Raw genomic sequence first — 24,452 nt, forward strand, 5'->3', positions numbered from 1 at the left:
AAGGGAAAATCAGGTCAAAACAAACTACATACCCCGACCGTAACTAAAAAGGCCGTATGCTATTGGTTCATTCCAAATGTATATGTATATTAGATGATTAAGAATTACCCTCAAAGGACATTTTCCCATTTTTATTTTCATAGGTGCACCTTTAAAGGCCACATATGTACAAAAGATAAAAAAAAAACTGTTGAAAAATCCCTTTAAGGTTGTGGAATGAAGGATCAATGGAGTGACCCTTTTTCAGGGCACCTGTGTAAGTCGAGAAGAGGGGTTGATCCTAATTTATTTTTCATCATCAGTAGTAAATAATTTGTAGAGGTGCTTCACGCTAAACAAATGTCTCCATGACTCACCACCGTGATTATTTTGGTTCGCACTTTATTTGTCGAAACTGGCCACTGAATCAGAACAGTTGGATTGAGAACAGCCTGATTTGAGGACATTTGTGCTGCATGTGTGAACACGAGTTGGTTTTCTCAATTGGTGCGTCTTCATTTCTCCAGTCCAGACTCACGTTTTCCATTCATATTTCTGAAGGGCGTTCAGGCTGAACAAAAGCAACGGCCGGCGGGATTTTAGGATGTGGGATGGCCCTTTGACTTCCCTCTCCCCCAAGAGTGTTCGCTAATCTGCTGTCTCTTGAATAGTGCTTGGGCACTGCTATAATTGCCTATCTGTTCGGGACTAGTCAAGGTTTTGAAGCGTGCACGGTTTGTGTCCATCGGGGTTAATTGGGTTCAAAACATGGATTTCTCACAGACAAGCGATATTAACCACAATAAGAAGATTATATTCATGTGACTCCCTCATTTTAAATATGTCTGTAGTCTGCTTTCATAATTCCATTTTATAATGCTGCAATCGGCCATATGGAGTGGAAAACACAATGCAGCTGCAGTGTGAATGATACCACATTGGACAAACAATAGCATTACCACACCAAATCAGGAATCCCTTGAAGCTGTTTCGTTTTAAGAAGGGAAAACAATGAAGGTGTGTACTGCTGTATTCTGGAGAAATTGTTTGGCAGTTTGAGTTTTAATTTGTCCAAGTAATTTACATGCAAAAATTACTTTCACTTTATAAGTGATCTTTTTTTTTTTTTTTAGTTACTGATACCTAACCACTTAACTGCAAGGTGCTTTATTCTGTCTGATTATCACTTATTTTTTGCAATAGCCACCAGCAATCAGTACATGTCTGTGGCTGTTTGTGGTGTTATTATAGTGAGCTATGCTGATTGTTACTGCTCCCCTGCATATAGATGGCGTTTTGGGCCATGGGTTTTAACAGAGGACCAATTTTGCAAGCAACCCAAGCTGCCTAAGAGCACAGATGAAACTCTCAGACAGCGAAATTAGTTAAGTTCGCTGCAGCGCGAGTCTGTGACACGTAGAGGGCGGGGAAGGGGCAGGGTTTGGTTTAAGAGAGGAAGGAGGGGGTGGGGGGGGGAGCAAAATTAATTTCTCCGTGTTGCCTTCCCCTTGCTAGGCCTTGAAAGAACAGCTGAGGGGATGTGGATTAAAACAGCTGTGCTTAACGTACTGGGCTAGGCTCATCTGCTTAATTCGGGCCCGGCGCAGAGATCATTGATTAAAAAAAGCCATCTCTATCTCCGAGCAGACCCCAGCTCTACACTGATACACTGGCCGCTCCGCGGGTCGAGCCGTCTACACGGGGCATTGTGCCAGCCGAGGTCCCCGTCGGCCACAGATACGCGGATTACATGGGTCAATTATACACTTAATCTGGCTCCCAAGGGATTAGAGTCCCCTCCTCATTGATTGATTCGTAGCATTTCTGTTGACCTTGGCAGTTATCAGATTGGGCGAGATTGCACTTTATGACGACGTTAAAACTTTTTAATCAGCAAGCACAGCAAACTGGTTCACAGCTCACGGAGGGGGGGGGGGGGGGGGCAGGGACTTGAGATTGCTGTTGCTGCTGCTGCTGCTGCTGCTGCTGCTGCTTCTACTGCCGGCTTGTGACTGCTGTTCCCTAGGACCTGTAATACCACTTCACTGTCTGGGACACTTTACCACTTTACAGGCTCAGTTCATGAAGCGCTGACCCAAGTGAACAGTTTAATCAACTTTAAGGCCGCACGCAAAGTTAACACTCTCTGAGCCAGTGACCCGGAGATCAGCAGTGAGCCGCCGCAACATCACGGCATGCCCTTTCCAGTGCCCGCAAACCTGGCCGCAGCTCACACACTTACTGACTGCAAGAGTCACTCGACTGTGCATTTTTTGTGACACTCACTTATTTTTTCAGTTCATCTGTATTACGGGGTTTGTAGCCTTTTACGCAAAGGCAAATTGAAAAGAGAATTTATGATTGATTCAATGGAGTTCCTCGGGTACATCTTTTTTTAATATATATATATATAAAATCAAGTTGAAAAGTCTAGCTGAGCAAATATTTTTGTAGAGTTATACAAACATCAGTGACTGCTGCGGCTGGTAGGGGGATGGAAAAATAAAATACAGAAACACACTCCCTCTCTTCCTCTCATTCTTTAGTCTTTTTTTTCTCTCCGTGAGGCTGACTGTTCATTTAAAATCCAAAAAGCTCCTAACCTGGCCGCGAGTGGCTTGCCTTTGAGGGACATGGGGGACAAATCTTTTCGGATTGCTTTGCCCTCCTGGTGTAGCTCCCAGTTATTTTGTCCTGTGCCTTACCCTCACCAACGACTTTTTATAAGGACAATCTCTCAAAAGAGAAGCATGACACTCTGATGCCTGGCAGAAATTCAGTACTGAAAATACAGGAGGGAAAATGGCCTATCCATTCAAATATTAGAAGCAAAGTACTGCGATTTCATTAGTTAATAATTGAGTATATGAATATATTTCAAACATTTTCAACTGGAGTTTGTTTTTATTATGTATAGCCATATGTTTAATAAAATAAATAACAACATCCCCACATTCTTGACACCTCAAAAAGTGTCAATTGCATATACAATTATACCGATACAAGAATCAACACTTAAAAAACAATGAATATTTTTTTGTGGTTTCAAAACTCTAGACATGAAAAAAAATGTGTTTTTCTGCATACATCCAACACTGAGACTCGATGTCCTCTTATTGTTTTACATTCCGCTTCCAAATCTTGTTAGTTTGAAATAAATCAATTGAGAAAAAAGAGGCTTTAGATGAGTAATCGGAAAGCTAGTGGGTCAGAATAATAATAAAAAGACTAAAGAAACAGGTAGATGCACACTGTTGCCGTTCAAAATACGTTAAAGGGGTTTCGTTTCCTTCCTGATGAAGCCTTGGCACTTGTAAGCAGCTTAGTTTCTCCATAATTACTGGCTGAGAGGATTTTATCTTTTCTTTTTTTTTCCGCTCCTTTTTTTCTCATTTTGCTTGGCCGTGAGACGCGAAAGCCCGGCGGCAGGCCCTTCAGTCCAGAGGTTAATGGTAATGGCAGACCCTGCAGAAAGGGGGCCATTTAACCAGGCGACATATGTATATTCAGAGGATATTGAATCTGAATAAATATTACCCTTTGTTGGAAGCTTTGTAACCTTGTTTTTTTGTGGGTGATGTAACCCCACATTTTTTCTCTTTTTTCTCCAGTCCCCCCCCCTCCCTCTCTCTCTTTCGCTCTCTCTCTCTCTGTCTCTGGCCGTGTAATGTAAAGGGAGGTATGGTGGCATTTGGTTGATTAACTTGTCGGACAAAAGTGACAGCTGCTTGCTAGTGCATGGTGAGGAGTGGCTCAGTGCGGCTCTGCCTTTGTACATCTGTCAGTGCAGAGGCTGGAGGGAGGGAGTGAAAAGAGACAAATTGGTCCCAAAAGGCAGGCCATTCACCTTCCCCTCCCCACCCCACCCCCCACCTCCTCCTCCTCCTTCTACTCCCCCCCCCCCCCCCCCCCTCCTCCCTGTCCTCCTCCCTCCCTCTCCTCCTCCCCATTCAGGTGCTCTGCGGGACTCTCAAGTGCTTGCTGGCTTATTCCATTTCGCTCCGTCTATAGAGCCCCCGGACCCACAAGTGTTTTACTCCTCTTTCTGTGCGCCTCAATCCGACTCTAAGCGTTCCTTTGTGAGCAGAATGGCTCACTTTGCCCGGGCTCTAACTTGTTTTTTTTCTTCGCTCTCTCTCTCCCTCTTGCTCTCTCTCTCTCTCTCTCTCTTGCTCCCTCTCTTGCTTTTTTCCCTCTGGTGTTATTGTGTGTTTACTCAATGACACGGCACAGACTATAATTCCCGCCGTTTAGTTCATTACAACAAGCTCTTTCACTCTGCTTTTTTTCGAACGCTTTTTTCTTTCTCTCTCAGTGCTCGTGTTTGGTAGTGAAAGCATCTCTGTTTGGACACTGCCAGTTCATTTAGCGCTGTGTAAAAGATTTGATTGGTATATCCAATTTAAAGGGTAATGACATGAATTGAATTACATCATATTCAAGTGTTAATTTTGCAATCACCATACCCAATACGGAGCACACAGCATTCCGATAAAATCTAATTGTGTGTGTGTGTGTGTTTGCACAGCATGTGTATGCATAGTGAAAAGAGACGTTTGATAGTGTGTGTGTGTGATTGTATGTGTGTGTATATGTCGGTGGGAGAGAGCGCGAGACAGAGAAATAGAGAAATATTGCTCATATGGACTGTTTAAACAACCATTTCCACTCCACTCATTAATGTGTATTTCAGTGAGGTTTTTTCTTTTATCCTGAGTGTAGTGGGTTTATCTTAGCTGCACCCCTGACAGAATAGTGGCTGGTCAGACACAGTGGAGTTTTGTTCCACTTAAAGTTGTATTGAAGCGTGCAAATCTTGGCTCAGCTTCCCTTTGTGCAAGCGGCACAATCAAAACAGTTTGAAGCCCATAAGCTTGCTGAGCCCGAAACTTTACTTCAATCCCGCCTTTCAGCCTTGCCTTTCTCGGGTGGAAGAGGAATAAGAGCGAGGACGGAGGGGTGGTGGGATGGGGCGGCTGGAGTGGTAGAGCAGGCAGAGGGAACACACATCGCCGAGACATGACCGTGGGCCACGTATTTCCCCTATGTAAAAAAGTACGTTCTCCGGGTTGGTCTGCCGATCGTCCCCGTCACACACAAGGCCGGAGCGAGGACTGGGGACCGGGGGGTCACCGGTGTGAGTTACCATGGTAATTGAGTTCCGTCATCAATAGGCTTCCTCTCACGAGCTATGAGGCACACAATAACAGGCAAACAGCAGCGCTGAAAAGCAAGCAGGTAGGATTACCCCGGCCCTTTGTCGTAAGTGCATAATGTCTTGTAGTCAGATTTAAAGACTTCTCAACCCCCGGGCCCTCCCCTCAGACGCCCGCTGGGGGGCCTAATTTAGCTGCACTGCCCCAAAAAAAGAAGAAGAGTGCGGCAGAGCTGAGGGGCCCACTGGACCGGGCCTGGAACAAACAGACAGCTCTTTTTAAAGCGGAGACAAAAGGGCAGAAAGACACCCTGGCCTGGAGGGTCGGAGAAAGGTTGTGCCTTCGATCTACATCTCGGTCTTTAATGGATTTTTGAAGGTTTTATTATTTTTTCCACCCTTTTCAAAGAATTATTTATTTATTTATTTTCTTACGAGAGAGAATGAGGAATTGTGGGGGGGGGGGGGAGAGTGGTAAGATAGAGAGAGTGAAAGAGAGGGAGCCTTACAGAGAGAGAGAGAGAGAGAAAGAGAGAGAGAGAGAAAGCGAGAGCATGGGGTGGCCTGGAAAAGGAAAAAAAAGTAGTGCCACACAGAACATGTGCCACAGCAGCCCTTTACTTCTTCTTCTACTTCTCCTCTCTCTCTCTCTCTCTCTTCTCTCTCTCTCTCTCTCTCTCTCTCTCTCTCCCTCTTCTTTATGCTGTTCTGTCAGTGTGCATTAACATCGGCTCAGGCAACAATCATCATTCCATGCCTCCTGCTAATTGCAGACACAGCTGGGTCCCAGCAGGACATCCCCTACCCGGTCCCAGGCCGCATAGAGCAGGGCCAATCTGTTGTGTAGCACCAGCAAACACACACACACTCTCACACACACACACACACACACACACACACACACACACACACACACACACACACACACACACACACACACACACACCCAAAACCACCAGCAAGGGCAGAAAGAGGCAGAGTCACAGGTTGCTTGTAATCCCCCTGTACCTCCCATGGAGTGGTCCCACCTCCTCCTCAACATTCCTTGTTTTGTGTCTGTCTGTGTGTGTGTGTGTGTGTGTGTGTGTTTTCAGGGTTTTTTTTATTCTTCTTCCTCCTCTTCTCCTCCCATAACAAAGGCCTGAGCAGACCCCTCACCAGCTCTCTCTCTCATTTTGGCTCAAGAAAGAAGCCAAGACCCTTCAGGTGTGCAAGAGGCGGGCAGAGCAGACAAGGGTGTGTGTGTTTATGTGTGTGTGTGTGTGTGTGACAGTGTGTGTGTGTGTGTGTGTGTGTGTGTGTGTGTGTGTGTGTGTGTGTGTGTGTGTGTGTGTGTGTGTGTGGGTGTATGAACGTGTTGCAAGGCATAGTGAGGGGAATTGGGGTGGGTGGGATGGGGGGGTGAGAGGTATATGTGTGTTAGCGAGAGAGAGAGAGAGAGAGGGGGGGGAGAGGGAGTGAGGGAAGGAGAGAGTGCACAGACTTACACTGAATGCTGTTTGTTGCCCCCCTGCCAAGCGCTATGGCTTCCTGTAACATGTCAGATATGAGTGTGAATGGGAGGTTCAGAACGGAGCAGGGTGTTGTGCATTAGGCGGAGAGGGGTGAGGGATTGTGTGTGTGTGCATGTATGTGTGTGTGTCTGTGTGTGTGTGTGTGTGTGTAATGATTGGGGGAAGCAGGCCTGGTGTGTGTGTGTGCGGGAAGGGTGTTACAGGGGGCAGGAGGTCGCCCAGCCTCTCCGTGCCCCCTGCTCGCGGGTGCCAAGGGCTGCAGATGTTCATGTGTTCATGTGTTCATGCCGTCGCCGCCACCTCCACCACCTCCACCGCACCGCAGATGCCCCCCTACCCGCGCACCTCACCTCCAACCCTGGGTCCTCGCATCCTCCTGCAGGCCAGGCCTCTACTGTCAGATGGAACTCGTTAGATTATCACAGATTCATCTCTCTTTTTTTTTTCATCTCTTTTTTTTTTTGGTCCTTCATATCCGTGCGTGGCATTAGGTATTCAGAGCCATATTACGCGTGTTTTGGCTGGCAGCTCCTGCCAGCTCCCTGCTGGTCCTCAGATTCACCAAAAAGTGGCACGGTACACGATGCGCTCGCAGAGACGGAGACGGAGAGAGAGAGATAAAGCAAGTTCAATGCAAGAACAAAGCGTGGGTGCCATCACTGTTCATTTCACAAGCTCGGAAACAGAATCTTGCAGTGCACTTGTTAGTTCCTCTCTCTAAAAGTAGCCCAAAGTCAGAGCGACTCAAGTGTTTTCCCAGCATGGTCGAATGTCTACAGAGCTACAGCAGATCTAAAATGCACACATACATGCAGGGGCGGAGATCCCATTTCATTGTAGGGGGGGACAATACATGGTAAAATTTCGGAGAGTAATTCCGGGGGGGGGACATGAAAAAATTGCTTTCACGAGAGCTAGCATAACTTAGCTGCTAAATACCGAATTCTCAATAACATTTACAAACAGAAATTCGAAGTCATTTTTAAATCCTCTAAATGGCATTAAATGTACTAACACAAAATATCTACTCACAGACAAATAATGTCCAAAGTTCAAGAGAACTTGATGCTCAAAATAAGTTCTAAAACAGTTCAATTTGACCTATCAATAAGCCCCGCCACCAATATTTACTGTTCCTAACTCGGACAAGTTATCCGAGCTGACTAGTCAATGGCAGCTATCAGTGTCAAAACGATATCCCAAGAGCCTCGAGACAACTTTTGGAGACAAAAGAACCTGATTCCGCCTAGAAGCCATCAAAAGGGCCTTCATACTGCAATGGAGGGATATGCATAACATTTAAAACATAGATATATGGTGGATAACACGCTTACATTTGAGGCGAGAATTTACAGATTACACAATACAAGAGGGAGAATCCGCATCTCACGGTCATCACGATTGCAGATACATATATCCAATACCAGCATTGTTCAGGCACCGCAGGGAAAGATTAAATGAATTTACCTTCAGTTAATTTAACTAATCTGGAGAGGCACTGAGATGTAGACCTACCTTTATTAACTAACATTAACCTGCCCCTGACAGGACAGTGTCCTAACTGTCTAGCTAGCTATCCTAACGGTGTTAATTACCGGCATGCGTGTGTTATTATCAGCAAACGTTCACGTTGTCATGTCAATCCATCATTAAACTTATGTATACTTGTGCATATCGATTGTAACTTCGTAAAAGGAGTTTAGAAAAAACTTTAACTGCGTCAGTGGGAGAGAGGAGGAAACAGTCTCACTGTCTGACCGTGTAGCTACTTGGCTAATTGACTGAAACACGGAGCTGCCGGTAGCCCCGCCCGGTGGAAACAGCATGTGAACCAAACCATTTTAAGGAATAGGGGGATCATGATTTTTCAAAACTTAAAAACACATTGTTTTACGTTTATAATTAGCACACCTGTGTTGTCGTGCATTTATTTCAAATTACTATATTAAAAAAAAAAATTGTTTTGTTTCCAATGATTGTTGGGGGGGACAACTTTATGGTAGGGGGGGACACGTCCCCCCCGTCCCCCCCGTGATCTCCGCCTATGCATACATGTGAGCTGCAGGGCTTTTGTGGTAGAAATTCTTCTATTTTCTTTCAATGAATCAAAGCGGTGCAAGGCTCTCTGACGCCACTGCTGAGCCTCTAAAGATATTTAAGACCCCTTTCCTGTTGTCGGAAGCTTAGCTTTTGCTCCACTTAACCAAACAACTTTTTTAACCCTCACCTGAATGTTCTTCTACCTCCATAGAGGTCTGTCTCATACTGAGGCGTAGGCCTGGAGTGTTCACTACCTAGCGGTGTAATGGCTTGCCGCGCTTGTAATGTCGTACTGATTGTGTCTTTGTGCTGGAGGTGTGCGAGCGAGCGAGCGAGCGAGCGAGGGAGTGAGCGTGGCCTGTGAGACCCGGGTGGAGACGCGGGTGAGATGGGAGCAGCAGCTCCAGGCCTGGCCTCCCAGTGGGGGTCCCACTCTCCGCGAGATCACAGACCTGCTGCCGAGCTGGAGCTTTCACAGGGACACACACACACAGACACATGCACACACACACACATACACACACACATGCATGCACATACACACAGAGAGTCACACACACACACACAAAGACACACATACACATACAGACACACACTCACACACATGCATGCATATACACACACAGAAACACACACACACACCCTCACTCACAGTCTAATACCTCCATCCATCTCCATCCATACACCACTTCTCTTCTCCTCTGTGTTGCTCTTATTCGCCCCGAGCGAGGCCCTCTGAGGATACAGGATGTAAGGGCCACCCCAGAGGGACCCCGAAGAGCTCAGGCCCCGCTCTGTAACTCCCACTGTTTACTTTGGGCTCTTTGTTAGAGAGACACGGAGCGTGTGGGTGTATGTTTTCATGACCTAATGAGTCACCATGTAATCTTCCTGTTATTTCAGCTTTGATCCCCTGCGCTAATCTGAAATTTGCCCCCAGTTTGTGTCATGCGAAACATAATCATAGACAAACACGGCCTGTCAGGGACTCCTGCTGTGCTGTTGCCACCAATTGCCCATATTAATCTTTTCATTTGATTTTTTCACCGCGGCAGCAACACTTCAGTGCACAATAGCACTGTCATTATATGTATTATTGGGCGAAGGCCAGACAGAAGATAGTGTTCAGTGCTGTTAAGTGTCGTTTATCCCTGGGTGACAATAAGACCTCCTTGGAACACGGCGAAGTGTGCCCCAGTTCGACAGTAACGGAGCTGTTTCGCATGTCTCCCTGCCGCCTCTGACTTTGACCGTTAAGGTCCAGTCAGCTCTGATTAATATCACACGGCTTCCATCATAACTAATCAATTAAGCTCGAAGCAAGACGCAGCCCCTGGTTCAACATCTGGAGCCCAAAAGCTAAGTGTCTTGCCTATCAAAGAGGTGCTTTGAGTTCAGATGTGGTATGATTACAGAGAGAAGGATAGATAGAGAGAGAGAGAGAGAGAGAGAGAAAGAGCAGAGCTGTAAACAGACCCAAAGCCTTGGTTATTTACCATGCTCAGTGCAACAGCAGCAAAGACAACATGACTGGCGGCAATGATTTTGGATGTTCTGCATCAGCGTGATTGAAAATGCCGGGCAGACCGTCACACACGCTGCGTTTGCCAGATCTGATTTCGCCTGGGTGTGGTTCACATTTCACTGAGATCTCCAGGGGCATGTGCCATGCTCTCCGGTGACAGCTGGCAAGAACTCCAGGTCCCAAGAGTGGCAAAAGCCGTTTGATTGCATTAAACTCTAACCATTAGCTTGGCAGATAAGCAAGAGGGGGAGTCAAGGACTCTTTTTGCAGAGGATCTTGACATAGACAGGAGGCTTGCTCTGTAAGAAGTGCAAGGACTTCAGTCCTGCCTCGGGTGTCTTAGAGAAAGTCTCCCAAGTTTGCTGTCGACACTGAAAGCTCTGAGGTGTCTTTTGCCTCTTGTGTGGAAGCTTCTGGAAGATCAGAAGAAGTGCCTTAGTAAATTTCTTGCCATGATACCTCAGATGACCTCTTGACCTTGGTTTTGGTTTTGTTTTTTGTCTTCATGAACTTCTTTTTTTACCTTTGTGTGACATCTTTTATTTTATTAATCTTCATCTCTGGTCACATCAGATTGATGTCTGTCACACTCAGTAGCAGGAGGGCTTGATTCTGGGATATTATTTGTAGAGGATATTAGCTGATCAAAGTTAGCAGAGATTATGCCTGTCAGTTTCTTAATCTAATAGACCAGGACGTGTATCATTCGGTATGCTCACAGATGTTTTTCCCTCCAGTTTCCCTTTGCTGTGAATAAGAGAACGAGTTTGTATGAGTGTGAGTATGCGCGTGTGTGTGTGTGTGTGTGTGTGTGTTTGTTTTGCTGGACAACCGTGTGTTTGTCTTTCAGCAATGGTATACCAGCACCATGAACCTCCTGGGCACCTGGCTAACGGACCGCATGGACCTGCAGCTTCATCTGTACCAGCTCAAGATCCTCATCCGCGTTGTCAAGGTAAAGAGCCAGGACAGCTTCCAGGAGGAACACAGTCCTCTAAAGACAGCAGGAAACTTCGTTTAGTTTCATCAGTTTCTTGGTTTTATTTGTCCGGAACCATGTACGAAAGAAATCCGTCTCAGGTGAGAAGACATGCTTTGTGCCAAATTCAGCTACTACCTAATATCCATCCACGTTCCCTGGGTGGGTAGATTTAAAAGAGGTAATACAAGATAGAATAAAAAAACAATATGATACATGGTATAAAAACAAAAACAAAAACACAATTAAAAGAAAACATTTAAATTCGTCATATCAGTCTCCAGTATAGTGCATACCGATCATTTCATAGTGAAACTAATCATAGAGTGCTGCTACTGAGTTGCTAAATGGATAAAAGGTGGCCAAGGCTGAAGGTGGTGTCCCAGGCAACACTAGTGGCAGAGAGGGCTGGCACGCAAAATTCATGAACACGGCTCATTGACGCAACTTCCCTGTCTGCTGTGCATCTGGTAAACAGAAGTGACTCCTACACGCAGTAGGAAGTGGACAGGCAGAATCCAGAGTATCTCCAAACCCGACCTCTCCAAGCGCTAAACATTTCAGCGTGATCTTGGGGTGTGAGCCGGAGCAAGTATTAAAGTGTTTTTTTTTTAGAACGTCATCGATGTATTTCTGTCAAGAGTGGGGAAGGCTCCGCATCAGCACTCCACCTCCTGTCCTCTGAGCCTCTGTCCTGTTTTCTCTCAGTCCTTTCTTCTCTCTCTCTTTTCCTCTTTTCTCTCTGTCCTTTCTTCTCCCAGTGCTGCAACTGATGCAGACATATTTCTTTCACAGCATAGCATATCACACACGCACCTTTCATGAAATGCTTAGGACAGAGAGCGTTTTTGGAAGGGAATAAAGAAAAGGCTGTTAAATCATTTGAATTGAATTAATTAAATAAACATTAATTTATGCAAGTGAGGCCTTTTCTTTCACCCTTACATAGTTTTGATATATTTATAAATAAATACATTTAGTAGGTCTTGCACTCTCCGAGACTTGCAACCAGTTTCTTCCCTGCTGGACAGTGAGTGATTTTGACAAAATCCCTGGCTACATTTCCTTATGTACTTAATACTTTTACTTATATATATACTTTTTACTTAATATTAGTGCATGTTGCCACAAGATGTATTTGAAGTTATGGTTAGTGACATATAATTATGTGTACTAACTTGAGAACTAAATAGAAATATTTTTAACTTATGTAAATGGACTGTAAGAATATGAAGTGGGACTTTGTGAGAAGTCCAGCTGATACCCAACCCACGCTACAGTTAAAGGCTACCTTTCTGAATACCCAACCCACACTACAGTCAAAGGCTACCTTTCTGAATACCCTGACCTGTTTTGACTCTCCTCCAGAAAAAGTACAGGGACTTCCGGCTGCAGGGCGTGTTGGACTCCACCCTCAACAGCAAGATGTACGACACTGTGCGCCACCGGCTGATGCTGGAGGAGGCCACCGCATCGGTGCGGGACGGAGGGATGTCGGGAATATCGATGAAGGACAGCGATGAAGAGGACTGAATCACTATGGCAGCCGATGATGATCACATCCATCTCAGCACGCCGCACAATGCATGTTAACCACTCCATCTTTTTACTTACATTGGGCTTTCAGTCTTTAGGTCTTCAGTGCCCACGAGGCACCAGAGAAAAATTATTCCGAAGAGCCATCGCGGCTAAACTACTGATTAGATTTAACATAGTTATTGTCACGATGGAATTGAAAAAAAAATAATGTTGGTGTTGTATGATAAAAGTTAGAAAATGTCCAAATTTCCCACTTCAGTGTCTCTGAGCAATATGGAGTACCATTTCTGTATGTTGAGTGAGATGATTAGGAAAATAAAATCGCTAGGTGTGTCCTTTTCAGTGCAGATCTCTATGGCGCTTAATACATGAATGGTATCCAGTTGTGCATAGACCTCTTTATTTCCAGTATGTCTGAATGTATGCCAAAATTGAACAACTTGATTCGGGTGCATTTCAACTGTCCGCCAAGCTTGGGTAGTAAAGAAAGCTGGTGTCTGTTCATGTCTACACTCATTTCTGTGGCTCTTAATGGTCTCCGCCAATGACCAGAGTTCTGACACTTTTTTTTTTTTTTTTTTTTTTTAAACAGCTGGTGTTGTAGAAATGCAAAACATGCCCAAAATATCACAGTGACTTTTTTTTCGAGGACACTATCAATATTTTCTATGCTTTTGAACCACTCACAAATTATAAATATGTTATATTTTAGTTAAGTAGTATTTATGTTATCTATTTGACATAAAGAAGAATCTTGCCTCTGTTTAGCTTACTCAAGCCATTCCAGCTTATGATGTTCCCAGTTTTTTCTATATGGATTGTGGGATGATGTCTGCCCGTCCTGCCTTTACCTTTGTTGTTTTTGGTGTGTAGACTATGCTGTACATTGCCCTTTGTGCAGTAGCCGCATGTCCCGAATTCCCAACTCTTTCCAAAAGCTTTTGTTATTCTGTGCAAAGCTACTGGTGGATTCATCTCGCTTCAGCCTTATGGTAAGCCCACGGTTGAAAAATAAGATATTGGGCCTACGGAAATAAAAGTAAAAAAAATATATGTACAAAAAAATGAAATAAAAATATATAAATTAATTTGTTGAATTTCTCTATTTCATTTTCAACTGAAGATGCTTGGATTATTTGCATTGTCTGTTATGAACATGAGGACATAAGAGGAGAGGTTATTGTAGTGATAAAATGGCGTATAACTCATACGAACGACAAACATCACAACAGCAGTCACAGCAGCATGGCATTGCCCTCTTATCCCCACCACCCCTACCCATCCAGCCATAAAAGCATTTTCTTAAGAAATAGGCAGAGATTAGGCCTTTGGATTAAAAGCATATCTCATTCTCAGAAGCCATATTACAGACCAGAAGGAGATTGCAAGAATTGCAAAAAGATGATGCACATCCCCATCCATCCTTAGGCAGATCTACTCTACTAGATTAAAAATGATTCCCCCCTAAGATTTCAAAACAAATCTGTCTCAAGACAACAGAAAGCAGCGGAGTCTGAGGATTAAATATGATGAGGAATCAAATTAAACGAAGATGGGGTATTTTGATTATTTCATAGAGGACGCGAAAGCTAATCCTTCTAAGAAGGATGGATTGAGGCAGAAAAACATCCCTGACAACACTTGTTTATGGCAATTCAAAAGAAAGAGTAAACATGTGGTCTTTCACAGTGGTAACGGGCCTTTTACTGCACAATGCAAATGAAGGAATCCTTCAAACCAATCATTTAATTCCACTGACAAGGTGTACAGCTGTGACAGAGTTAGACTGGAAAGGTTTACTCATCACCTGCCAGTTGTTGGTACAGGGCTAAACAAAAGCTTTGTGTTTTTGCATTGTTGTCATTTTATGTAACGGTGGAATGTAAAGTACATACGCTTATCACACATAGAGAAAGGGCGGAGCGGAAAAGAAAACACATCTCATATCCCTTCAAAACACAATCTACCTTCATTCTCGCGGGGGCCACAGGGCACGTTGAGACCAATGAGAGAGGCCTCGCTGGTGAAATATCTGTGCGGGGACTACCACTGTGACCTAATTGTCAGAACGTATGGTTTTTACAGAGACACTGTTCTCTCCCTGATGTCTGTATAATCAACAAGAAAGGGAAGGGGGGGGGGGGGGGGGGGGGGAGAATAATAAAACGCCATAGCTCAGCATCCAATCTGACATGTGAGTGGCCTTGGATATCATAGCCCACATTTAATTTCCTCATAAATCCTGTCGCAGTGCAACAGTTTTGCCAGGGAGAGGACACAGTGACAGATTAATAAGTCAGGAGATTTATTCCAGCACGATCTGAGCTGCTTTGGCTTTTAAGCCTCAATCAGGTTAGGAAATAGGAACGATAACAGTATCCAAATAAACGGTTCTCCAATTGACCGTCACAGCAAGAACTGGCCTCAGATAAACACTTGCATTCATGGAGCAGGGGGGTCGAGAGCAGGAATGATGGTTCCCTCCTCCCCGCCTCACACACAGCATGCCACCATAGGGAGGTTATATGAAGGAGATCAAAACAAAGAAATTGGAGAGGAAGAGAAAATGCATCTAAAACAGACTCGCAGCAATTTTGTGTGGCCATGCGGCATCAATTCATACATTTTTTGTCATCCAAACAATTTGTCCCGTATTTTCTCCTAAATCAGCATGAGTGTATGCAGGGACGCTGGGCAGCAGGACGATGTCTGGTCCACCTGTCTGGTCCACCTGCGTTCGCTTGGAAGCACAGCGTGCATCTGGGCGACGTCTCACTGTGAATCATGTGGGAGGTGTCAGAAAACCTCCTACCTAAATAAACAGGTAGACATCCTCTTCAATAAAGCCTCTTGTGTTTTTTTTTTTCATATGCCATTCCACATCCTTCTTATCCTGGCCTTAAGAGGGGAATACAAGTGGACTGATTAATTTTAGATCTTTTCTGTGAAAAGAGTAGCTTACCATTTAAAGCAATCTCACGTCATAGCCGCTAAGACAGGAGCGCTCTGGGTGGCGCAGAGACAGATAACTAGGCTACATGAACTCTTCACCCTGTAATCAAAAGTCCTCTCGGGGATAAACAGTTTCTTATGCCCAGCCTGTGGTTGTGCTTATACTGCTTACCTCTTTCACTGAAAAACCTTTTGCTTGAAGTTATTAAGCAGTCTGTTTTCATGCGTGGAAGTACACCTTAGGGCTGTCACTATTGAATTTTTTTTATTTTCTTTTTTATTAAAAACCTTAACCACATCCTGGAGAAGAAAATCAGTCGCTTGATGGAACTTAATGACATTACTAAATATGTATCCATCAAACTGTGTACAAACTCACACTTGTGCACACATGAACATATTTATTATCACTACGACTAACCGTGCGCTTGTCCTAAAAATGCTCTGCCGTCAAAAAACAATATCGAAATTCATTTTCTGGTGCACCTGTTTTCTTTGCCCTGCAGTAAGAAAAAAAAATGCAAATATGGATCCAAAATTCACTCAGCCAGCACTAAATCCACCTATTTTGCATGTCTGTAAGGAGCCACTGGGCTCCTACAGGACTTGAGGGGACAGAAACTTGTCCATTTTGTGGATCGTGTCAAATTTGGTGGACACATGGCCGTGTGAATACTCGGTGGGAGGGTAAAGCAAGGGGTCTCTCAGGTCGCTGTGAGCGGCTCCTCTCTGTCAGTCCTCCTCAGCATTGTCCTGGTCTGGGCCTTTCAGCTCCATGCTCTCAGACTCAAAGGTGGAGCTCAGTCCTTCACTCCCTACAAAATGTCAGGCCATTCCAAACAGACAACATGGAGGACCCGGCCGGGCCAAAAGTGGACAATATTTCCAAAGCTTCAAAGGGCCGTTGGGGTGGGAGTAGAAAGAGGGGTGGGGTCAATAGGAAGAGAGGTGCGGTTCAAGAGAGGAAGAGGAAGAGAGGTGCGGTTCAAGATACTTCAGGAGGAAAATAAAGCTGGCTGGGAGAGCATGGACCTGAAGAAGCAAATTCCCAAAGCTAGAGTTTGGGTGTCGGTATTTATATATGTTTGAGTGCACTTCTGTGAGTCCAGCTCTCACTCTCTCTCTCTCTCTGTGTAAGTACATTTAATTGTGGACGAGCAAGAACAGCAAGTATGTTAGTATTCAAAAGTACATGTGTGTATGAGTGCCTATGTGTATGTGTGTGTGTGTGTGTGAGCCGGTGAAGAGAGGCCAACAGACAGGCGGTGTGGTGAGGGATGATGTGAGACAGGTGAGAGGCAGGAGATCTGACAGGCCGGGGCAGCGCAGGCAGCCTTCAGGACAAACACACTGGCTAACAAAAGGACTCACTCGAGAATACATTAAAACATTAAAACAACCAATTCTGCTCTCCACATCACCCAAACAATACATGTATGCTCCTCAGTGGCAAAACATCTGCTTAAAAAAATAGCTCTCTCTTTTAAAAAAAACTGTTCAACTACAGTTTGGAGATTTATGGAAAACCTTGCTAATATCAGTTATGCGTCATCCTGTTGCCACAGACCATGATGTGCAAATTAAATAGTGTTCTTCTCCTGTCACAGATTTCAACATCACACCTTGCACTTCCTGCAAATGAATGGAGGAGCCTGAGGCAGACAGCTGGAGGGGGACTGCACGGTGACAGATGACACAGGGGGGTCCAGTGGTTTTTCGACCGTTATCTCCCACCTCTGCAAACAGTAAAAGAAAAAAAAAATGGCACAACACATGTTGAAAGGAGGACGTGAACAAGCTCCATTGCAGTTCGTTGTCAGAGCGCATGCTTCCCTCTCGTCTCGTTCCTCCAATTTTCATGTCGAGGCAGAGAGAGATGGAACTTGTCATCCTCTGTGTCGTTAATGATGGTGAGCAGAGAGACCAGTGTTGGCGCGGCGACTCGGCTGGCCAGCGCGGCCCATTGACAGACACAATTAGCCGGCACTGCACTGTCACACACGCTGCCAAGTGAAGCTCGGGCTGGCGCTGACCCAACTTCCACGGCAATCCTCTCTCTCGTCTCGCCCTGTATTGTGACAAAGCATGTTGCCACCTCCTCGAAGATGGTAATTACGGCGTCGTTTTTTTTTTCTTACCCATGAAGCAAGTTGTTTACACACAACAGTTCGGTACCTTCAGTGTAAATATAGTCTTACTCTTGCACCCTTCCATCAGGCTGTGGAAGATCTTTTATTTTTTGTATCTATGGTGCAATGACTCTGTGAGTAGCTGTAATACATTTCTATATAAAACACATGCTGTACCAGTAAAATAAATTAACCAGGCTACTATGTATTTTGCAAATATCAGTTTTACAAGATTAATATCTGACTCAATGAAATAGATTTGGTAGTTGACACATTGCCTTCTTTATCAGCTGGAAATCGCTGCAGCATACCTTTAAACCTGTGATTGTGGTGGTTGACTGCATTTCCAAGAACAATGTGAGTGGTGTTTAATTGACAGGAGTACCTGTCATTACGCCTCATTTTCTCCCTTGTAACAGATGGTCCAGAGGGGCTTCACCGAGTGGGTCCATAAATGCCCCTGGGGGGGGGCAAATCACCTGCAACGGGGGATGAAATGTGTCCCCAAGGGTGTGTGCCTGTTCCTTGCGTTGTTGGCGCCGGGAGTGTTGAATGTGTCTCTCGCACATCTTCCATCCTGATAACCTCATTAAGACATTTTGCACCACGGAAGAAAGAAAATGTCATTGTGTATCCATTTAACATTACTCTAGACAGATGCTGTCATGTCGTGTCGCTGGGAAAGCAAAGTAGACATGCCGCTTTCCCATGTTCACTTTGTATGTTCACATCAACATGCCATCGCATTTCCATTCTGCTGGAAGACACGGCACATGCAGTGTTTTAGTGTATGCAGCAACTGCATACCTTTAGTTTGTACTACTACAGCTGCCCAAAGCTCCTGGTGCATCTCTAGAGAAACTGCTCATGTCCAAGTAGGCAAGCGGGCAAGTAGAGTTAGTATCTGAGGCAAAGGTGGCGCCATGCGCCAGGAGCGCTTGAATACTGAGTGTAATAGACAGCATTCTGAGCAACAGACAGCATCTGAGACTTCAGGAGAGGAAGGCTGTTGATATCAGATGTGAACACTTTGAAATTGGTGCCTTCCCCTGCCTTATCAGCAGTCTCTCTCTCCCTCTCTCTCTCTTTCTTGTCAGGACCCCTTGCTTTCCTCTCAAACATGCTGCTCTGCCTTTCTCCTCAAGACGTGTCTCTGCCATTGCACTGCTCCGTCACTCTAAGTGGAGCTGACATCACTGGTGTTGTGATCACTTTGGGCACATAGGCCAATTCTCACTGGCAGGTCACGCAGTAAACTTCTCCACGTTTTTTTTTCCTGTGGAGTCAGCAGCAACAGCAGTGGAGTGGAGCAGTCTTGCCAGCTGCCCAAACAAAAAAAAAACTTACAGTCAAAGCAAAGCAGAAAATCTTTAGCTGCAAAAATGATAATTTGTAACTAAACTTTGTTGTTATTTTAGTTTCACCGTCTGTGGCGATAATTTGTTGTTTAGCTAATTTTGTCGAGTTGACGTTACATCTGACGGTCTATCAAAGGTTCTTACTCGTCACGTGCATACTGTATGTATGGGAATGCTCAAACAACAGTGAAAGCTAAATTAGAACAAAGTAAACGCGGAGATCCATGGAGCCTGTATTTTGTATAGTCCTGATGTTTTGACTCATTCATTTTCAAAGTAATATGAATGGTACAGGAGTATTAGAGTCTGTCTACTTTAGAAAATGATAGCCCGTCTTTGATTATAACCTCTGAAAATGTACTCGGTGTAGGCCTATTTATTTCGTCTGTGTAGGCCTAGGTATGTTATTTATTTTAAGACATCATTAAATCTATTGCCGTGTCGAAAAATAAACAAACAAGTTTGTCATGCAAATTCTTTTCTATCGACTGCGCGGTGAACATGTTTGCGTCCGCTCTCGCGAAAATAAGAGCAAAGTCTCTTAAGTCGATTCCTGAGCTAATTGGGGAACGTGTTAATACCGAGTAGTGGGCCGGGGTTACAGCAATAGGATCAATGTTTATTGTGTGGACGAGCCGGTAATTGGGCTTGAATAAACTCAAATTAGAGTTGGGACATTTGCATAAGAGAGGAATTAGTGAGACTGGTTTAAACCCTTCCTCTGAGAAGCTGCAGGTGTGTAGACTAACGGGATTCGAGCGGCTCACCGTCAGCTCAATTTATATAGGTTATGTTGTTAAAATGAGCTAACCGAAATGGCTAAATGCCACATTTTAATTGAAAACCAATCGTTTTCAGTGACGACGAAAACATAAACCGTAAAACATAATTTCCTCTGAAATAGTACAAAAAATGCATTAAACTGAACACATGCACGAACATGACCAAGTTTAACCTATTCGTATTGTCTTCGTTTCAAATAATGAAATATACATGCCAATGCATAATGCCTAAACATATTAGAATCTCACAAAAAAGCATGTTTAAAAGTAATACAAACATTTTCATGCTATAAGAATTGAGGACAAATAATCATAAACAACGAGTCAAGTAATATATTTGAACTTGTAAAGTTCTTCTTTAAGTGTTTTTTTAATGTTGTACATCGCAGGTAAAACGGTCTGCAAACAAATGACTTCAAGCTGGTCCTTACAAAAAGAGGAGAGACTGACTGGTCATTGTAGCAAGCTCACAAAACTCTGGATTCCAACAAACTTTTTTCATACTGGTGCAAAAAGGCTTCTTTTCATTTCTGGGTATACCTCTGGCCAGGCTAAATCTTTTCTTTCCTCCCTTAATCCGTCCTTTTCTCTGGGAAAACACAAAACCAGGTTCCACGCAGTGCTTTAGTGGCTAAAAGTGAAAGAGCTGCTTTTTTGGAGGCTCAGCACTGAAGCGCTCGGGAGAATTGCTCTCTCTCTGAATGGCTGAAGGAGGAAAAACGTTTAATAGGATCCAAGGGAGGTTCTGCAATCTGCTCCTTAAACAGGTGGAAATGGGACCTACTCAATTATACAAATAGTAAGTATAAACCAGCATGGAAAAAGACATTTTCATCCACACGGATTAACGTGCAATGAAAACTGAGTTCAGATGAATTGAGGTGTACCTGAATCCAATATTGTTCGAACAAAATTACGCCACCAAAGGGCACGTAAAAATAAAAAAAAATGTCATCAGAACGAATGCAATACAACTCCATATAGCAATACAATATCTCACATTGGTAATCTGCCTCATGCATCTGACACCCCAAAATGATTCAACACTTTTTTTTCGATGAATACAATAATAATACAATATTACATAAATAATGGTATTCCCTATCGCAAACAAATATTACATACTTGCACTACGCTTATTTTGTTCATATACACATTTGTATCTGTTACAACATATGGAACCGTATGTGAGAGGCAGAGGATATGGACGAAATAAATAATATTCTGTAATAACTGTCATATAGTGTACACCCCCACCACCCCGTGGGCACATATAAATGGGTGGTAGGGGAAGGGACTGGTGATGGCGTCGCCTTGTCCCCCTGATCCGAGGGAGTCCATGTGATGTCAGATAAATACTAAAGACAGTGATGATCTGAGGCTGATGAGGATGTCTGCTTGTAAAATGTGACAGTGCGGTCACGCAACTCTCTCTGAATACATCTGCTGTCGCTCTGAAAAAGGTAAACTACAACACTGACTGGGACGCACATTTGCCATTCCGTTTTTCCGAGGTGTTGAATGGGGATGAACTTAGAGGGGGATTTTTCTTTTTCTTTTCCTAACGAGCTCTGTAATGTCCTGTTAATTTTGTGTGTACTAGTTAATGAGCATTAATCTGCTACCCCTGGTCGCTATTGTTCGGGGAGGGCCATTTGAATGCAAATGAATGACATTGTAAAAGCAAGGTGCTTATTAAACTGATGTGTGTCCTGGCTTTTCTGAAATTCAGGAGGCGAGGACTGGGCGGCTGGCTGCTCGATCGCTGCTCACACCAAGTTGGACTAAAATGGCAAGCTCGCTCCCTCTCGAAACGGTCATGGCCTGTCCGGGACTAGACAGCAGGACAGGAGCCACCGCCGCACCGAAGGCCCTGGCTTTCTCCATCGACAGGATCATGTCCAAGACCTCAGAACCGAAGGGCTTGCTCGGCGACCGCCGGGGACTGGAGCTCTCCGAGGGCAAAAAGATGGTCAGCCTATGCTCTCCTATACCTTGCATGATTCCCATCCAGCCTTTCGGCTACGACCTACATGCCAAGGCGCTGATGAACTACTCCGAATTGTGGAAAGCTAATTTAAGGAGCACACTGTGCACTTCTGCCGGGATGTGCAAAACCAACTGCGGGATGTGCGGCAAAGCAGACTCGGGGTTCAAGCATTCCTTATTACCGGGAGCAAGAGTAATCAAACCCCAAGTCATCCACCAAGCCGTAGCGATGCCCACGAACGGTTCTTTGTACTATTTCAATTATTTGGACTCTGCGTATCACCAGTCAGACTTGCTAAGCGGACATTTGTTCTCTTCTGCCTTGGCTAACTCTCAGGCGCAAGCATCCCTCAGCGCACACCACAAACTTCTGCTGTTAGAGAACGCAAAACTGGCCAATGCAACGGCGGATAAATTTCCAACACCACAGTATCCCCATAAAGAGCACCTACCTGGACAACTGGACCAGATTGTGAAAGAGAACCACACCTTGACGTCGGAGAAAAACGGAGTGAAAGCGCACAACAAAGCCAATAATTGCGGGGCGGATGGGAAACCAAAAAACTTCACTTGCGAAGTATGCGGAAAGGTAGGTGCCATTAGAGTTTCCTTACGCTCTGTAACAACATAAACAGTAGCCTACATATTAACTGTACAAACTAAACAGTGTCATTGATATTTCGTACTTGTTTTGGCTATGGTTTCTCTTATTTTCTCAGCGATAGCGACATTTCTAAAAACAAGATCATTAACGTATCTAAATGGTTAGGCTAAGCATAGCTGATAATCCGTGTGTATTTTTTCACAGGTGTTTAATGCCCACTATAACCTCACGCGTCACATGCCAGTACACACAGGCGCAAGACCATTTGTGTGTAAAGTGTGTGGAAAAGGTTTCCGCCAGGCGAGCACATTATGCAGACACAAAATCATCCACACACAGGTGAGTGATGGGAGCCATGTCTATTTTACCGAGATCTTAGCTTACCAACTGTTTGATATTTTCACACCGATTTGATTTCGAAATTAATGGATATTCCCCTTTTATCTTTTAAAGGAGAAACCTCACAAGTGCAACCAGTGCGGGAAAGCCTTCAACAGAAGCTCGACCCTAAATACTCATGTCCGAATCCACGCAGGCTACAAACCTTTTATCTGCGAATTCTGTGGCAAAGGATTTCACCAAAAAGGTAAATATTTTGAATAATTCGATGTTTTGCTACAAACGGTAAATATTTTCATAAGGTGGAAATGAAGGATAATTGACTGTGAAAAATATTGCAGAAGGAAAGGAAATAAAAGATTCGCTTCATGAAGAAATTATAGTCATACTAAAAATAAATACTATTGACACTGAACCAAGACAGAACATAAAATAATTATATATAAAGAACTGCAGGCTATATATTGTATACAAATAATAGGATCCTCATCCACTGCTAACCATCCGTTTATTAGTTGGCCTGTTGCTAAAAAGTCTTTAGTAATACCCTAGCCTATATGGAAATTCAAAAAGATGGAGTAGAAAGTTATGCTTTTTGCCATGGACAAGTTGGTTATATCAGTGTAAATGCGAGCTGTCATTTTACACTAACTAACTATCCCCTTCAGATTTTTGTCAATTCCCTATGGGTCAAGGGACAGACCTTTCTCGGTTCTTTAATCCGACAGTTTTCGGCTGTTTTGCGGTTGATCTTTACAAAGTTTGACAACTTCTTGACTTCAACATGCAAAATGCTGATTAATGAAGGCTGGGGGATGAAAGTCTTTTGTCTGGCGCTACCTAATTGTGACCCGTTGACCTTGTAGAGAATGAAGAATTCTCGAATAATTGTGTTGCTTTAATGTACGTCATGTTTACATTGTTCAACCATTTTCGTTGATAGGAAACTACAAAAACCACAAACTGACGCACAGCGGAGAGAAGCAGTTCAAGTGTTCCATCTGTAACAAGGCCTTCCATCAAGTCTACAACCTCACTTTCCACATGCATACCCACAACGACAAGAAGCCATTCACCTGCGGCACCTGTGGCAAAGGTTTCTGCCGGAACTTTGACTTAAAAAAGCACATAAGGAAATTGCACGATAACGTGACAAATGCGGTGAAAGATTCTTCCAGAGGACTCAAAAGCTGAGACTCATTCAAGGTCACAGATGGACTGATGAACAGAGATATTTCTTTCAATTTGTTGTACATAGGCTACTCATCTTCTACCTTTACACGAAATAATATCTCACACTTCTGTACAATAGGAAAATCCCGGTCATTTTTATTGAATAACAGTTCGAAGACCCTTTGACTTAATTGTACATAACTCTATTAATAAAATGTTATTTAAAAGTGTTTACCTGAACGCATTTTTATGCATCAATGCTGGAAGATTGCTAAAGCTACTGGAATGTCAGACAATTTATATACACAGTGTGTGTGAATTTGATGTTTGGTCAGTTGTTGGCGTCTATGGCTATGAAATTGTTTAAAATAAAATGCAATCGAATACGTAAAAAA

General features: G+C 44.0%; 2 protein-coding genes across 26 annotated transcripts in view; both read left to right on the forward strand.

Moving 5' to 3' along the window:
* The window catches only part of cadpsa (Ca2+-dependent activator protein for secretion a), a 101,673-nt gene extending 87,854 nt beyond the window's left edge, over positions 1–13,819 (forward strand). For all 24 annotated transcript variants that reach the window (XM_031567509.2, XM_031567494.2, XM_031567499.2 and 21 more), the window contains 2 exons: positions 11,064–11,168; positions 12,561–13,819. In XM_031567509.2, coding sequence (XP_031423369.1) covers positions 11,064–11,168; positions 12,561–12,725 — 270 coding nt within the window. In that variant the 3' untranslated portion in view covers positions 12,726–13,819. The remainder of the gene's footprint in view (positions 1–11,063; positions 11,169–12,560) is intronic.
* A 7,253-nt stretch (positions 13,820–21,072) lies between these two features.
* Positions 21,073–24,452, forward strand: fezf2 (FEZ family zinc finger 2). 2 transcript variants are annotated; one of them, XM_031567521.2, is made up of 5 exons: positions 21,073–21,415; positions 21,685–22,530; positions 22,750–22,884; positions 22,999–23,131; positions 23,828–24,452. In XM_031567521.2, exons 2-5 carry the CDS (start codon positions 21,742–21,744, stop codon positions 24,076–24,078), a joined length of 1,308 nt encoding a protein of 435 aa, XP_031423381.1. In that variant the 5' UTR covers positions 21,073–21,415; positions 21,685–21,741; the 3' UTR covers positions 24,079–24,452. The 2 variants fall into 2 exon arrangements, with proteins under 2 accessions (XP_031423381.1, XP_012696600.2); XM_012841146.3 differs by having other exon boundaries at positions 21,073–22,530.

Source organism: Clupea harengus, chromosome 5 (assembly GCF_900700415.2).
Source record: "Clupea harengus chromosome 5, Ch_v2.0.2, whole genome shotgun sequence".
Lineage (NCBI taxonomy): Eukaryota > Metazoa > Chordata > Actinopteri > Clupeiformes > Clupeidae > Clupea > Clupea harengus.